The 17,500-nt window shown below is 46.4% G+C and overlaps 1 protein-coding gene across 2 annotated transcripts in view; it reads right to left on the bottom strand.

The window, feature by feature from the left end:
- Positions 1-3,047: 3,047 nt before the first annotated feature.
- Positions 3,048-17,500, bottom strand: part of P2RX4 (purinergic receptor P2X 4) — a 36,819-nt gene continuing 22,366 nt past the window's right edge. For both annotated transcript variants that reach the window (XM_056821777.1, XM_056821776.1), the window contains exons 6-12: positions 10,993-11,073; positions 10,476-10,617; positions 8,702-8,838; positions 6,580-6,673; positions 6,432-6,497; positions 5,460-5,555; positions 3,048-3,735 (exon numbers count right to left, since the gene is read on the bottom strand). In XM_056821777.1, coding sequence (XP_056677755.1) covers positions 3,706-3,735; positions 5,460-5,555; positions 6,432-6,497; positions 6,580-6,673; positions 8,702-8,838; positions 10,476-10,617; positions 10,993-11,073 — 646 coding nt within the window. In that variant the 3' untranslated portion in view covers positions 3,048-3,705. The remainder of the gene's footprint in view (positions 3,736-5,459; positions 5,556-6,431; positions 6,498-6,579; positions 6,674-8,701; positions 8,839-10,475; positions 10,618-10,992; positions 11,074-17,500) is intronic.

Below are 17,500 nucleotides of genomic sequence, written 5' to 3'. Positions count from 1 at the left end.
CTTCGACTCTCAATCCTGTCCTTTTTTGGCACTGTACCATGTTAAGCCAGAATAATAATAAAGGAGAGGTAGAGCCAAGATGGTGGCATTGTAGGAGTGAAAGGTCAGAGAATCCTCCCAGAATGATAAGAAAGCTGGGGTTTATAGTCAGTCTACAAACCCAGACCTCCCAACTCTATAACCAGTGTCTTCACCAGTATCATGGGCTACCTCTGTCGTATAGAGTTTATATTGTGCCTTTTAATTCAAGGAAAGATTTAAATGATTTGTCCTCTACAGATAATTTCCAGATATATCTATCCAGCTACAGTCTCTCTCCTGAATTCTGGTCACCTGTCATCTGCCTTTTGGATAGACCAAAAAGCAGCAAAAAAGGCACACAAAAAAGGTCCCTGCCCTCAAGAAGCTCACAATCTAATGGGGGGAACAACGTGAAAACAAATATAAACAAAGCAAGCTAGAGGCGGGTTACATGGGAAATAATTCACAACAACAAAAGCACTGGAATTAAGAGGAGTTGGAGAAAGCTTTCTATAGGAGGCGAGATTTGGGAGAGAATTTAAAGAAAGCCAGGGAGGTCCAGAGCAGAGGAGGGAAGACTATTCCAGCCCAGGCAACAGCAAAGAGATGGAGAGTTTTGTTCTTGGAACAGTCAGAAGGCCGGTGTCATTGCACCAAAGAATACGTGTTTAGGAGTAAAGTGTAAGAAATCTGGAAGAGTAAAAAGGAGCCAGGTTATAAAGGGCTTTACCTCAGACCAAGGACTTTCTATTTGATCCTGGAGATGACAGGGAGCCACTGTGGTTTTTGAGGGGACCTGTGACATCTGGCCCACTAGCTTGGGCAGAATCTTGAGCTAGAGCAGGCAACTTCAATAGTCCAGGCATAGTGTGATGGCAGCCTGCACCAAGATGGCGGCAATGTCAGAGGAGAAGAGATGAGTATACCAGAGATGCCACAAAGGCAAAATCAATAAGCCTTGGCAACAGCCTGGATATGGGGAGGAGGGGAATGAGAGTGAGGAGTTGATGATACCTAGATTGTAAGTCTGGGTGACTAGGAGGAGGAAGAGGAGGATGTCCTTGATAGCAAAAAGGAAGTTAGGAAGAGGGGAAGGTTTGGGGAAAGATAATGAATCTGATTTTGGACCTGTTCCTTTTAAGATATTTATAAGGCATATTGTTTGAGATGTCCAATAGACAGTGAGAGATGCAAAACTAGAGATCAGGAACAAGATGTCAGAGTTGCCTAGAGATGATCATGGGAGCAGATGAGATGGAGAAGAGGGTCCTAGACAGAGCTCTGGAGGACACCCAGGCTTAGCAGGTGCCATCTGGATGAAGATCCCAATAAAAGAGACAGAAAAGGAACAATCAGGAAAGTAGGACCTAGAGATTATAGTGTCCCCCAAACCTAGAAAGTATCAAGAAAAGGAAGGTCAACAGCAGTGTCAAAGGCTGCAGAAAGATCAGGAAAGATGAAGATTGAGAAAAGACTATCAGATTTGGCAATTAAGAGGTCATTGGAGGGGCAGATAGTGGATAGAGGGCCAGACCTGAGGATGGAAAGCCCTGGGTTCAAATCTGGCCTCAGACCCTGAGCAAGTTGCTTAACCCCCATTGCCTAGCCCTTGTCACTCTTCTGCCTTGGAACCAATACATAATATTGATTCTAAAATGGAAAGTAAGTGTTTAAAGCAAAAGATTATTGGTAACTTTGGGGAGAGCAGATTCAGTGGAATGATAAACTTGGAAACCATCCTACAGAGAGTTAAGAGACTGAGAAGAAAGGAAATGGAAGGATAGATTGTAGGCTACCTCAAGAAATTGAGACATAAAAGGGAGGAGAGATACAGGATGATAACTATTGGAAATGACTGTATCAAATGAATTTTTTTAATCCCCTTCTTTCTGTCTTGTCTTCCAAGGTAGAAGAGATATAAGATCTAAGCACTTGACATTTAGTGACTTGCCCAGCATCATATGACTAGAAAATGGCTAAGGTCAGATTTGAATTTGGGAACTTCTGTCTCCAGGCCTGGCTCTCAATCCACTGAGCCACCTAGCTGACCACAAATGGGGAACTTTTGAGCATGGCAAGATGGGAGTAGGTTTGTAGACAATAGAGAAGCAGCCAGTGGATGGAGATTGAAAATTAGTGTAAGAATGGAAATAACAGAGGGCATGATCTTCTGGAGAAGATGGGATGGAATGGAATCACTCATGCATATAGAAGGGTTTGCCTGGGCAAGGAGAAGGGTCATCTCTTTATGTGAGACAAAGGCAAAAAAGAGATAGTGTAAACAGTAGCCTTTTGGAATGTTGACCAAGATGGCTCCTGGGCTGATGATTCAAGACCACTACCAGACTTAAGTATTGTGCTTCTTTGCTGGATGGTTAATAAAGTGACACGCTGCATTTCTGTAGGCTTAGAGCCTACTCAGTGCAGGCACCGAGTAGCCTAAAACCACTAGCATAAAACACGAGGGAAAAGCATTTCTGGTACATCAGCAAGGCAGAAGAGTGGTAAGGGCTAGGCAATGGGTGTTGCCCAGTGACTTGCCCAGGGTCACACAGCTAGAAAGTGTCTGAGGCCAGATTTGAACCTAGGCTCTCAATCCACTGACCCAACTAGTTGTACTCCCTTCCCCAGAGATTCATAATTGAGGGGGAAGGACTATGAATTAAAAAAAATAATAATTTTGTTAACTGTATCTCAATATACAGCAGTGTCGAAGGCTGCAGAAAGATCTTAGACATTTTATTTTAATGATTCTGAGAAGGGGTCCATAGGCTTCACTAAACCACCAAAGGGGTCCAGAACACAAAGATGAAGCACTCCATTCTGGGTTCCAATCCTGACTCTGCTACTTACTCACAGTAGTCATTTATTTTTTCCAAGCCTCAGTTTCCACACCTGACACATAAGGGGAATTATATTCAATTCATTTCAACTAAGATTTCGACTAAGATTCTTTCCAGTTCTAAATCTTATGATCCTTTGGAAACTTTAGCCTACAGGCCCACAATATAGATAACTGACAAAAATAGATCACATTCATTTTATTTTTTAAACAAAGGAATCCGCACAAGGACAAATACTCCTAAATAAACATTCACAATAATGTGGACATTTCTCTGGCTCATAGGAAATAAGTGAGCTGTGAATAGCTCAAGGGACTCTCTAACCTTGGACACCATACTCCAAGGTGACTTTCTCTTCCCTCAAAATGATTTAAACCTGTGTGTCAAGACTAAGAAAGGCTGCTGTCAGAAGCTGGGAGAATGGCGCCTTCTCCAGAGGCTCAGGGAGCGCCAAGCTTTGGAGGAGAGAAAGCGTCAAAGTGGTTCTAGAAAATGATTATCCAGTGTTCCATCGCTTGCATCCATGTTAACTGTGCTGGGATGGGGCCAGCAGACTTCAGGCTATTCTCTGTTAAACAGAAAAGAATGCCAACCTTGAGCAGCAAAATGGGAGCAAGTAACAATCCATTTACTGGGCAAACAAATGTACAGCGTGGGACACTTGGGGAGGCAATTTTGGAGATCCAGAAGGAGGCAGTGAGTCGAGGCTGCTGGAGGAGGTCCGGCCTTCTCCAAGGGGTGACTGATTTCCTCCGCCTTGGCATCCTGCAAAGGTGAGCACCCCAACAGCAGTGTAAGGCTGGGGCTGATTCCAGCCCTGGATGTCATAGGGCTGACCTCATTATTCAGTTCTGAGTGCTTCATTGAGACCCTGGAAAGAAACACAAGTTTCCCATTCAACGATGTGTTGGCCAGCCTTGTGGGCATGCTCTGAGGGCCTGAATAAATTGCTCTCTTTGGCCTGTGTGTGGCTCTGATTCTGGACAGACATTCTGGGCGCAAGAGCCTGTGAATCTTAAAATTTCTCAAACTCTACCTTAAGCCATTTGGTTAAGGTTAGTCCCCATTTAAACAATGGAGGTCCTCGGTCAGGAATGTATATGAGAACTTTACATGACTCCACTCATACTTAGGCATACTTTAGGGGAAGATAAAGTTGTAAAACTCCTTACTGAACAATGAGAAAAAAGTCCCCAACCCATACTTATAGTGAGGCCAAGCCCTTAAGCTGGGTCTATTTTTAGATCTAATACAAAAGGGTGCCAAGTACCTATGAAGGTCAAATTAATCACTAAAAGGTCAGGCAACTTGCAAGGACAACCTTAGCAAAGAGCTGTGAAATACTCAGAAGTTTTAGTCTACCCAGAGAAGGTGATAAGATGTGAATTGAGAATGGTCTGTCCTTTGGAAAACATCTACTGTGATTGGTAGATGTGGAAATTTAGGGGAGGTGACATAGGAGAAAATTCTCTTTAAAAGGAAGTCAGACGCTTCTGAACTTAGCTTAGGAAGCTGAATTGGAGGTCTCTTGGTGGCTGAACTTAGTTGAGCTCAGGAGCTGAACTGGAGGGTCTCTCTGAACACCAGAGTTTTGCTTGGAAGGATCTTGTGGTGAGTGATTAAAGACTGACTTAGTTTCTCTCTTAAAAGAAAGGCCTAGGCCATTGGCCTAGGCCCTAGCCTTTTTCTATTATTTCCTCTTACTCTCTCTCTCCCTTTCTTTAATTCCTTCTTTTGTATTAATTAAAACCTCCATAAAACCCAGCTGACTTGGGTATTTCATATTTGGGAATTTTTCCCATGGCGACCACTTATTTTTAATTTAAAATCAAGACACTAAAAATTATCTTTACAGTTTGGGCAATTCACAGTCTTGAAACCATATTTTCGTGGTCACAGTTTATGGCAACCACTCTTTTGTCTGTAACAAGTCCCAGCCCTACTCTTCCATCATCTCCTTGATGGCCTCATCGACTGTCTGAGCATCTCCCCTTCTCCTTCTCTAAGTCTAGAACCACAACCAGCTGTCACCGTTTCTGGGTTAAGGTGTCTGTCTGTCCTCCATCATCATCCCTGTAACTTTGAGGACCAAAATGTCCCTTCCTGGCCACCGCTCCCCTGCATGGGCTGTCACCCCTCCAAGAATATAAGCTCTGGGGACAGCTAGGGGGCTCAGAGCATAGAGCACCAGGCTTGGAGTTGGGAGGACCTGGGTTCTAATATGGTCTCAGACACTTCCTAGCTGCGTGATCTTGGGCAAGTCCAGTTGCCCACCCCTTGCACTCTACCATCTTAGAACTGAAACTAAGACAAAAGTTAAGTGTTTTAAAAAAGAACATAAGCTCCTTGAGGGCAGAGCCCATCTTTGCTTTTCTATCTGCATCCCCAACACTTCAGCACGTGCTTATCTTAAAATAAATCTTATCCATACTAAGTGCTTAATAAATGCCTTTTCCTTCATGTATCCATTTCTTTTGGGGCCCTCCACAATGGCGGTCCTAGGCACTGACTTTTCTCTTCCCCCAAGTCCCTAAGGAGGACCGTAAGAGTCTGTCTCGGCTCGTTTCTCTTCTGCAGTTTAGGAGGGCAGATTACCTGATCGTAATCTTCTACATATTTGTACTTTTTCTCTCGGTAGTAAAATTTCTTCTTCATGAAGTACAGCACGATAATGTCACACAGGACTGTGGCCTGAATGGACGATAAGGAAGAAACGGAAGGTGAGAGGCACTCCTTGCCTTAAGGAGCCTGTGCTGTCCCCTCCATGCATAACATAGGTCCGCCAGCAGGGCATGAAGGCTTGCAGAGCACGGACCGATGATCTCAATGGAGCCTACGCTCTTGGAAGGTGGGTGCTGCGGTCATCACTCCTGTTTTGTTACTGTTTATTCACGACCCGATTTGGAGTTTCCTTGGCAAAGATAATGGAATGGTTGGCCATTTCCTTCTCTGGTGTGTCCCCATTTTACAGATGAGGAAAGAGGTTGAGGGAAGGGAGGTGATTTGCCAAGGAAGCCCCAGATGAGGTCAGGAAGAGCCAGGCATGACTAAAACAAGTGAACGACAACCAAAGTCAGTCACGCTTAGATTTCTGGAGTAATTCCGGTCCCATCTACAGTGGAGCCACCCAGCTGTTTATGGTCTCTAAAACCTCCTATCAAAAGGACTCAGTGGATGGAGAGCCAGGCCCCGGGTTCAAATCTACCTCAGACACTTCCAGCTGGGTGACCCTGGGCAAGTCCCTTGACCCCCATTGCCTAGCCCTTACTGCTCTTCTGCCTTGGAGCCAGTACACAGTATTGATTCTAAGCTGGAAGGGGAGGGATTAGGAAAAAACAAAACGGATCAGAGAGTGTGTTCTAAGGTCTAATAGCCAAAAAGCACCTCCGAGGCCATGAGATCTAATGCACGCCTATTCTTGCCCTCTGCCGGGTGGCCCCAGGGATGAGGACTCCCTCCCTTGGTGGGGAGCTCCGGGAAGGAGCCTGGGCGCTGCTGCCCGGGCGTGCCTGCGGGGAAGGAGAAGCCGACTCCCAAGGGGGGCCCATAGGCCACGCGGCCTCTTACCACTCCAAGCAGGGCCAGTCCGGAGCCCACGTTGATCATGGTGGGGATGATATCGAACTTCCCGGCCTGGCGGAGGAGAAACGTTTGAGACGGGGGTGAGAAGAGCAGAGAAAGGGGCGGGCGAGAGCGTGCCGCGGAGGGACTCTACCTTTCCGAAGACGATGATGTCGAAGCGGATGCCATAGGCCTTGATGAGAGTCCGCGTCTCGGTGCCGTTCGCGTCCTTGTAGTATTTGGCAAACCTGGGCAGGAAACGCGCGTGCTTTAGCACGGCCCCGGAAGGCCGCGCAGTTCGCGCATGCTCGCGAGCAGTTAATAAGCAGCCCGGAGAGCCGTTTAATCGTTTAAAAGGTGCCTCGCGCAGCCGAGGCAGGTGGAGGGAGGTGACTTGACAACGGGACGAAGAGAGCACTTTCCGGGTAGGGAAGGGCATTTTCTTTCTAAATTTGCCCGAGAGGCTGTGACAAACCCTTCCGCGCCGCCTGGGCATCAGAAGTTCCTCTCTCTGCTCTCACTGTGGTCTGGCCCAATTCAACACTTTTTAAATAAAGTTTATAAAAAATAAAGACATTTATAAAACTCTTTTGTCACTGAATGTTCATTCTAATACAGTTAAGACCACCCGATCGTTGAAAAAACGAAAACGTTCTACGCTTGTATAACCCGGTAGCATTGCTTGACAGCTCTAGGAGGGGGGATGGAAGAGGAGAGGAAAGAAAATGAATCATGTAACCGTGGAAAAATATTTAAAAATTTACAAAAGGAATTTGGGGCCACAATTCTGATAAGATTGTCCACGGAAGAACCTGCAAAAGTAGGCTAAAGAAGAGGGGGCAAAACAAAGACATTTTAATTCTAAAAACAAAATAAAAATGTTTTCAAAGAAGTAGCAACTAGGGGGCAGCTGGGGGGCTCCGTGGATAGAGAGCCTGGTTTGGAGATGTGGGGTCCTGGGTTCAAATATGGCCTCCAACAGTTCCCAGCTGTGTGACCCTGAGCAAGTCACTTCACTCCCATCACCTCACCCTTACTACTCTTCTGTTTTAGAAGCAATACTTAGCATTGATTCTAAGATGGAAGGTGAAGGTTATTAAAAAAAAAATAAAGCAGCCACCCACACCTCATGGCCTTCATGTACATATATGTATATATGCATTTAGTTATATTTACATACATGTGTGTATGTACATACACATGTATGTACATGGATTTTTTTTGTCTTCGTTTTTACACCCGGCTCCCAAAGGTCCTGCTGCCTCCATTTAATGCCATGCAGTGGCTGCGCTGGTTGGCGAATGGCCTTCTGGGGCCGTGGCTGGCTCAATCGCTCGGTAGTTACAGCCAGCCGGGAGGCGCCGCCGGCAATTCTAAAAACCAGGCACAAGTGTGGCCAGTTGAGGAGAGAGCCAGGCCCTCCGCGGGGCCACGAGCCAAGCCCTTTGGTGCTAGGCATGCCCCAAAGCGCCCTGCCCGCCGAAGAGGGTTTCCCCGGTCCCCGGGAGGCTGGGCTGAGGGCCGTGGCGGCCCAGTCACCACCAGAGGGAGCCCGCGGCCCAGCGTCCCGTCCAGAGGGCCGGGAGCCATTTTCCAGCCCGGCATCTGCTCGGCCGCATGCAGCCAGGGGAGACTGCGGAGAAGCCAAACCGGCCCACGCTGGCAGGGCCGCACGCGGTGCTGTTCCGGAGAAAGGGGGAGAAACAAAAATACCCGGTTCTCGGCGTGCTTTCCCGAAATGTCTGTCATCGGCGCCGCCCCCCAGACTTAAAAGCGGGGCGCTGCCAGCCCCGATGGGGCGCCTCTCGCTCCGGGTTCTCGCCCCGGGCCAGGACTGACTTGGTATGACACGTAGATGGTCGTATTTCCTAATTGGTTTTCTTCATGCATTTCGGTTCACGAGGGGTCCGGCCGGGACCCAGGAGAGGTGACGAAGCTTCAGGCCACCTCGGCCAACACCTGCATTTTTACCAAGGCAGAAGCGGAGGTTCACCAGCAGCGGCTAGTCCTCGTAGCACAGGCGGGATTCGAACCCTGGCCTTCTGTTCGCCCCTAAGCCCACCGCTCATTCTGTAAAACCCCCAAGGCACGCCCCAAACTCAGCCGGGATTTGTCAGCAGGGTTGAGTACCCTCACCCTGCCCTATGCTCAGAGGGCCCAGGCGGGAGCTATGGACAGTGTTTGTCAATTCCCAGCGGCCAACCCCCCCTCCCCCACGTCTGTACTGTCTCTGCGCCCCCCCCCCCAAGCAGAGGAACGGATCACGTGACCCTCACCGGAAGTTATAGCCTGGGGACACCGTGTGGTCCGAGTCCTGGTTGTCCAGGCGGCGGAAGGAATACTTGGGCAGGCAGTGGGAGGAAGCGCGGTCCAGGTTGCAGTCCCAGTTGATCTGAATGCCCATGATGCCACCCTGCATATACCAAAGCAAGAAAGTGAGGAAAAGCTCAAGCCAGAGAAAACCTCAAAAGGGGGCTAATACCAGGGCAGCTAGGGGGCTCAGTGGATGGAAAGCCAGGCCTAGAGATGGGAGGTCCTGGATTCAAATGTGGCCTCAGACATTTTCTAGCTGTGTGTCCCTGGGCAAGTCACTTAACCCCCATTGCCTAGCCCTTACCACTCTTCTGTCGTGGATACCCAATATTGATTCTAAGATGAAAGGTGAGGGTTAAAAAAGGGGGGCGCTAATATTGAAGCCACCCAATCACTTCAATACTTATTTTTAAAAATTACCTTCTTTAGTATCAGTTCTTAGAGGAGAATCAAATTGGAGTTCAGTGACTTGTCCAGGGTCATACAGCTAGGAATGGTCTGAGGCCACATTTGAACTCAAGACCTCTGGACTCCAGGCTGGTACTCTATCCACTGAGCCATCTAGCTGCTCCCTATAAATACTTTTTTATGTCTTTTTTTTTTTTTAGATAGATCAGAAGGTCCTTTTGTTGTTGTTCAGTCATGTCTGATTCCTCATGACTCCATCTGGACTTTTCTTGGCAAAGATCCTGGAGTGGCTTGCCGTTTCCTTCTCCAGCTCATTTTACAGATGAGGAAACTGAGGCAACCACAGTGAAGTGACTTGTCCAGGGTCACACAGCTAGGGAGTGATTGTATTTGAACCTGACTCCAGAACCAGCTCTTTATCCACTGCATCACCTAGCTGCCTTAACAATACTTAAAAACAAAACAACAACAACAAAAACACACCAGTGGCTTTTTAATCATTTTAGTCATGTCTAACTGTGACTCTATTTGAGGTTTTCTTGGCAGAAACACTGGAGTGGTTTGCCACTTCCTTCTCCAGCTCATTTGACAGATGAGGAAACTGAGGCAACCACAGTGAAGTGACTTGTCCAGGGTCACACAGCTGATTTGCTATTTCCTCCTCTAGCTCATTTTACAAATGAGAAAACTGAGGCAGCCACAGTGAAGTGACTTGTCTAGGGTCACACAGCTGATTTGCTATTTCCTCCTCTAGCTCATTTTACAAATGAGAAAACTGAGGCAACCACAGTGAAGTGACTTGTCTAGGGTCACACAGCTGATTTGCTATTTCCTCCTCTAGCTCATTTTATAAATGAGAAAACTGAGGCAACCACAGTGAAGTGACTTGTCCAGGGTCACACAGCTGATTTGCTATTTCCTACTCTAGCTCATTTTACAAATGAGAAAACTGAGGCAACCACAGTGAAGTGACTTGTCTAGGGTCACACAGCTGATTTGCTATTTCCTACTCTAGCTCATTTTACAAATGAGAAAACTGAGGCAACCACAGTGAAGTGACTTGTCCAGGGTCACACAGCTGATTTGCTATTTCCTCCTCTAGCTCATTTTACAGATGAGAAAACTAAGACAGAATAAAGTGACTTGCCCAGGGTCACACAACTGGGCCACATTTGAACTCGGGTTTTCCGGACTCCAGGCAGTAACTAAAATCAGCAGCAGTTGAGCAGTGAGTAGTGGCTCTCAGACCTGGGAAAGTCTTCTCTGTGGAGGCAGGCTAGAAGTGTTCTTCCAGGGAAGAGCTGGGCCAGAACAAAAGCTTGCGCTCACCTCCACGGCCATCTCCTGGAAGTTCTGTCCTGCGCTTTTCATTATTTTGCCCAATTGGAATATGGGGCAGAACGGGTCTGTCTTGGCGTCATAGATGCATGACTTGAGGTAGGTGGCACTGGTATTGGGAAGGATATTCCTCCTGGGGGGGGAGTAAATGGGAGATGCAGGGTAAAGACGGGGTGGGGGGAGGAGAAGGCATTGATGGGCAGCCTGCCTGCCTCCGAGACACTGGCCAAGCTATCCGTGCCCTTCCATGCCCTTCCCACTGATGTGCTTCAAGAATTCAGGCCTTTACCTCTCTCTTTCGGTGCCAATGGGTGACCCATGTGGCTTGGGGGCCAGTTGTAGGAGATACTTTGCCGCTGGTACCCCAAAAGCCACCCCCTGGTGGCCAACCCTCCGGTGACGAGGGTCCTCTGAATTTAGAGGACCAGCCAGAACACGTATGTGGCTGGGACACGCTTCAGCACCCAGGGATCCGGGAAACGATTTGAGTGAAGGCCCCAACACTTACTTGGTGAAATTAAACTTGGGATACCAGATGTGGTTCTTAACCAAGAGGGTGAAGTTCTCTGCAGCCTTCAGAAAGGCAGGTCTGAAATCACACACACACACACACAAACGTGAACAGAATTCCTCACATCTTCAAGTTGTCAGCCTCCCTTCACCTCTCAAGCAGGAAAAGCCCCGCTGCCTCCAGCTGTACAAAACAGGGGGCTTTTCAGCTGAGGAGAAGAGCGGCTTTTTTTTTTTAAACCTTTACCTTCTGTCTAGGAATCCATACTGTGTATTGGTTCCAAGGCAGAAGAGTGGTAAGGGCTAGGCAATGGGGGTTAAGTGACTTGCCCAGGGTCACACAGCTAGGAAGTGTCTGAGGCCAGATTTGAACCCAGGACCTCCCATATCTGGGCCTGGCTCTCCATCCACTGAGCTACCCAGCTGCCCCCTGAAGAGCAGCTTTTTTAAAGCTCAAATTTAGAGGTTTCCTAGCTCATGAGCATGGTGCCACTAGGTGGTGAAAGGGGCTTTGGAATCGGGAAGATTCCTCTTTATGAGTTCAAATCTGGCACTAGCTGTGGGACCCTAGGCAAGTCACTTAGCCTTCTTGACCGCAGTTTCTTCATCTGTAAAATCAGCTGGGAAAGGAAATAATGGCAAAACAAACCAGTATTTTTGCCAAGAAAACTCCAAATGGATTTGAGAAGAGTCAGAGAGGAGTAAAATGATGAAACAAAATGTTTTTGAGCTCTAGGGTGAAGCATGTTCCATTATAACAAGTTTTGTTGGGAAGAGAAGGAACAAACAAGTCTGAGTATTAGTTGATGAGATGTGGGCCATCTGTTGTATATTCCTGCCAGCATTTACTGTTGGCCCTTGGGGCTTGGTAGCAGGCATACATCCCTAGATAACTTAGTGGCAGAACTGGTTTTACAAATTAAACAAAAGTTAAATCTGCCTGTATGCTGATACCTTTTCCTGATGGGCACACTGTAAGCATGATGCCCTTGGCACTGTCTGTTACCTTCAAGGACAATCCTATCAAAACCCAGTTGTTTTCCAGGTTCAAGCTATCCTAAGATTTTTCTTTCTTTCTTTCTTCCTTCCTTCCTCTTCTTCCTTCCTTCCTCTTCTTCCTTCCTTCCTTCCTCTTTCCTTCCTTCCTTCCTTCCTTCCTTCCTTCCTTCCTTCCTTCCTTCCTTCCTTCCTTCCTTCCTTCCTTCCTTCCTTCCTTCCTTCCTTCCTTCCTTCCTTCCTTCCTTCCTTCCTTCCTTCCTTCCTCTTTTCCCCCCTTCTCTCTCCCCCTCCTAACCTTTCTCCCTCCCTCCCCTCTTTCTTTTAAATTTTCATTTCCAAATTCTCTCCTCTCCACCCCTCATTAAGAAGGCAGGAAATAGGATGCCCATTTTATATATATATATGAAGCCATGAAAACATATTTCCACATTAGCCCTATTGTGAAGGGAAAATCAAGAAAAATAAGAAAGTAAAGAACAATATCAGAATTCATTGGCTCTCTTGAGGTAGATAGTATTCTTTTAAACCCTTGCCTTCTGTCTTGGAATCAGTACTAAATATTGGTTCTGAGGCAGAAGAATGGTAAGGGCTAGGCAATAGAGTCACACAGCTAGGGAGTATCTGAAGCCACACTTGAACCCAGGAACTATTGTCTCTAGGCCTGTCTCTATCTACTGAGCCACCTAGCTGCCCCTATGAATAGCATTTTTCATCATGAGTCCTTTGGAACGGTTTTGGATGGATCACTGTGTTGATCAGAATAGATAAGTCTTTCACAGTTGATTATTGTTATAATATTGCTGTTACTATGTATACTGTTCTCCTGGCTCTGCTCAATTTGCTTTGCATCCGCTCATATAAGTCTTCTCAGATTTTTCTGAAACCATCCCCTTCACTCTCATAGCACAATTGTATTCCATTACAGTCATATACCACAACTTTGTTCAGCCGCTCCTCAAATGATGGGCACCCCCTCAATTTCCAATTCGCTCTGGTTCTTGGGTGCATTTCTGTAAGGGAGCCAAGTCTATGAGATCTCTCTCGTGATAAGGCATGGCCCTAATATAAGCATTATGAAGTAATAATATCGGTCACTTATTTAGCACCTGCTGCATACAAAATGTTGAGAGACCCAAAATACGATGCGACAAGAGTTCTTGCCCCCAGAACTTAACAGAAGGCCAGCTGCATAGTAGGTGCTTATTGACTCAGTGGTCTTGTGAGTAGAGAGCCTGGGATATTTATTTAATTATTCATTCATTTATTCATTCATTATTTATTTACTTGTTTATTATTTATTTATTTATTTAAACCCTTACCTTCTGTCTTGGAATCAGTACTATGTATTGGCTCCAAGGAAGAAGAATGGTAAGGGCTAGGCAATGGGGGTTAAATGACTTGCCCAGGGTCACACAGCTGGGAAGTGTCTGATGCCAAATTTGAACCCAGGACCTCCTGTCTCTAGGCCTGACTCTCCATCCACTGAGCCACCCACCTGCCCCCCTGGGATATTTATAAAAGGTGTTATGAGGGCAGAAATGACAAGATACAATAAGAGCTCTGACATGTGGCTTGTGTACAAGTAAGGAGCTAGTCATGGCCCTGAGATTAAGAGCTTGAGTGGAGGAATCATCAGAAGGGAGCTGGGAAGGTTTTGGTGGGGGACCAGATGAAATAATGAGTCCCATTCAAACATAACTAAAAGATAGAAGAAGATTTAAGGAGTAGAAGCTGAATAGGTCAATTCAAACAGGAAAAGTAGAAGGTAGGAGAGGAAGAGATAAGGGAAGAAAAGCTACATGGAACATCTGGAGGGGGGGGTAACTCAAGTTGGAGTGAGAAGAGACTCGAGGCAGGCGGAGCCAAGCAGGGCTATTGCAGTAGACCAGGTATGAGGTGATGAGGATCTATACTAGAGGGCTGGTGGTGTCAGAGGATGGAAGGGGACAGATTCAAGAGCTTCTGCAAAGATGGCATGGACAGGCCTTGGCAACAGCTTGGATATGGGGGTGAGAGATAATGAGGAGTCCAAGGGTGCCTTCTACCATTATGGAGGGTAGAAAAGTTGTGCAATGACTTGCTTCCAGATGTGAGCCTCCAGCTTTTGCCACTTTTCTCCATCTAGAAGTTAATCTTTCTCCTAGAGATGGGAGGAACCCATAGAGGAGAACGCCTCTTCACACTCTGTTGGGAGAGAGAAGCGTTCCTATGGGGAAAAGAAGGGAGGCTTCAATAGGGAAAAATGGGTTCTGAGGTGGGGGAGGGAAGACCCTTGCCTTGTTGGGATGTCGGTGCATCTCCTGCCCAGAGGAGAAAGGAAGAAAATTAGAGCTTAAAGACACCTTGGGGCCCTTCCTAAGGAAGGAAGAAGGGAAGAGGTGTAGGAGCTAGCAGGTGAGAGAGCAGTCATTCAGGATAGGTCAGAGGAAGGAGAGAATGGCTGGACATGGCGATTCTCTGCTCCCTTTGCTGATCCAATGAAGAACCGTTACGTGGTCCGCTGTCTTCCTGGGCACGTAACCAAGGCAATCACAAGAGCCTCCCAAGACTTTACAAATGGATGACGCCTACAGAGTGCAACCACTCATTTCTGGTGATTCCCATGGATACTAACGACATTGCCAGAAGGAAGCTGGAAAGCACTGCAGAAGACTAGGAAGGGAAGATCCCAGGGGGCACTGGTGGTGTTTTCTTCACTGTTGTTGCCCCTAGAAGGCAAAGGGTGTAGAAAAGAAAGAATAATTCAGGAAGTGAACAGCAGCCAAGAAGGTGGTGCCTCGGAATAGCATCTGGACTTCTGGACCACAGCTTAAAAATACAGGGTGATGATTCCTGACTCAAGAGGGAGTACCATCTGCAGAAGGCATTCAAGAATGGATTTTGCAAATTAAATCAAAAGGGCTTTAAATGAAGAAGGGTGGGGGAGGGAGAAGACCGCCTATGTGTATCCCTAGGATTAGACACCACACATAAGGGTTATAAAGAAGGGAAAAGAAGAGCAGCTCAGAAAGCCAGAGGTTCTCGGGAGATTTATTAAGCACCTACTATGTGCCAGGCACTGTGCTAAATACTAGGGGTACAAAGAGAGGCAAAAGACAGTCCTGCCTTTGAGAAGCTTGTGGTTGAATCAGGGACACACATGACAACAAGCTACACACACCATTGTGTGTACAAGCACACACAAATTGGATAAATTGGAAATAGTCAACAGTGGGAAGTTAGTAGCATTAAGGGGGTTTGGGAAAGGCTTCTTGAAGAAGGTGGGATTTTACCTAGAACTTGAAGGAATCCAAGGAAGCCAGGAAGAAATGAACTGTTGGGCAGAAATGATGGGAACTTGAGATGAAGAGATCATTGCCTTCTCCAGCACAGGCCAGCAGGGTTCAGTGACTTCCCCCCAGGAAAAGAGCTTTAATTTATGATCAACTACATCTGTCCAAAAAGATCCCAACCCTTTTGTTGGAAAGTTTCATACCCATAATGGCTATAGGCCCTACTTCATTAGAAGTTTGTTCCAAAATTTGTTATTACATGCAATTGGTGAAAAAAAAAGTCTGCTCCAAGGAAAATCAATTAGCTTGGCACAGAAATACTCCATAGCAGTGACCTAGGGTTTTGATTAACCAGACATTTGCTTCAATTAATCAGATCTCTTTCTCTGCAAGAAGCAGAATGAACAACTTCTTGAGTTGTCTTAATGATAATTTCATCCTTCAAAAAGTAGAGGAACTAACAAGGGATGAATTTGGTTCTGGATTGCCAAAGTTACTAATAACCTTTTAAGGGCCAAATCCAGTGTCTTTTTCCCAGTTCTCATCCTTACTGACCTCTCTGCTGCCCCTGACATTGTCAGTCACCCTCTTCTCTTTGATACGGTTTCCCATCTGGTTTCTGTGACTCCACTTCTCCTGGTTCTCCTAGTTCACCAACTTCCTCTTTAATTCCTCAGCTGATTCTTCATTCAAGTTATGGCTGCTGAATATGAGTGTCCCTCACAACTCTCTCATGGACTCTGCTTTTCTCTCTCTGACTTGGTGATCTCATCAGCTCTCAAGGGTTCAATTATCATCTCTATGCGGATGATTCCAAGATCTAGATATACAGCCTTCATCTCTCTCCTGAGACTCCGTCTTGTATCACCAACTGTCTTTTGGCTATCCCATCCCATCTGTTGTTGTTGTTCAGTCATTTTATGTGTCTTAATTCTTTGTGACCCTGCTGTGGGATTTTCTTGGCAAAAATACTGGAGTGGCTTGCCATTTCCTTCTCCAGATCATTTTACAGATGAGGAAACTGAGGCCAACAGGGTTAAGTGACTTGTCCAAGGTCATGCAGATAGAAAATGTCATATTTGAACTTAGGTCTTCTTGACTCCAAGCCTAGTGCTTTATCCACTGAACCACTTAGCTGTCCATCTTGTCCCACAAGTACCTTAAACTCAACTACTTATCTCCCAGCTCTGCTTTTTCACTGTCTGGAAGTTCACCCCCCCCCCCCCTGATTTCTGCCTTCCCCAAAACAATGTGAGCTCCTGAAGGGGAAGGCCTGCTTTTCCTTTTCTTTGTATTTCGAACCCCTAGTAGAGTGCCTAGCATATAGCAAAACAAAATCGCGACCCATCTGATCACTAACAGGAAGAAACCAGCTGGTGGGTGGAACAGATGGGAACCTTGGGTAATGCGATCCCTTCCTCTTAAAGCTTGTGAGACAGGAGAGGACATCTGGGCTAAGTCTGGCACACATCAAATTTGGGGAAATAGATTTCAAAGATTTCATCAGAGGAAAGGGGTGTCCCATGAACTCAAACGCCACAGAAAATCAGTTCTGGAGAGATGGGTCAATGCTCAAAAATGAAATTCTAAAGACCCAAAGGGAAGCAACTTCAGTGAAGAGGGAAAAATGGGATGTCTTAAGAGCCTGATGTAGACCCAAAGGGAACCTGCCAACCAACTTTTATTTTTGAAAACTACATACAGAAGATGGTCACAGGATGACAGAAAGAGCTGGGCACAGTCCTGTAAAATCAGTGTCAGGAATGCTAAAACTCAGAACGAGCCAAAGTTGAGGAAGGAAGCTAAGGACAACGGGAAGGTTTAAAAAAAAAAAAACTCCACTGGGAGAAAGAGGAAGATCACATTCTTGCTTCTGTTTCTCTCTGCCAGAGAGAAAGACCTCTGCGCCAGAGAAAACAGGACAAAATTGAGTAAAAAACAGCTAATGCCCAAGACGGACGATGAGAGGGTAAGATGCACCAATCTGCCCATGATGAATTCAAGTCATGTAGGCTGGATGAAGTACATCCCTGAGTCCTGGGAGACCTGGCAGATGGCATTGCTGAGTCATTGTTATGGCTACCCTAATGGATGTGGAAATGGGGGGGGGGGAGGTGCTACAAGATTGGAAAAGGGGCAAATACTCTGGTTTTTTAAAGGGGGAGGGAAGAGTAGAGTCTGTCAGTTAGAGGTTAATGAAGTTGACTTTTATTCCTGAGATCTTTGGAGAAAAGA

Source organism: Monodelphis domestica, chromosome 3 (genome assembly GCF_027887165.1).
Source record: "Monodelphis domestica isolate mMonDom1 chromosome 3, mMonDom1.pri, whole genome shotgun sequence".
NCBI lineage: Eukaryota > Metazoa > Chordata > Mammalia > Didelphimorphia > Didelphidae > Monodelphis > Monodelphis domestica.
Note: the sequence above shows the minus strand (reverse complement) of the source record. Positions and strands in the feature narration are given on the sequence as shown.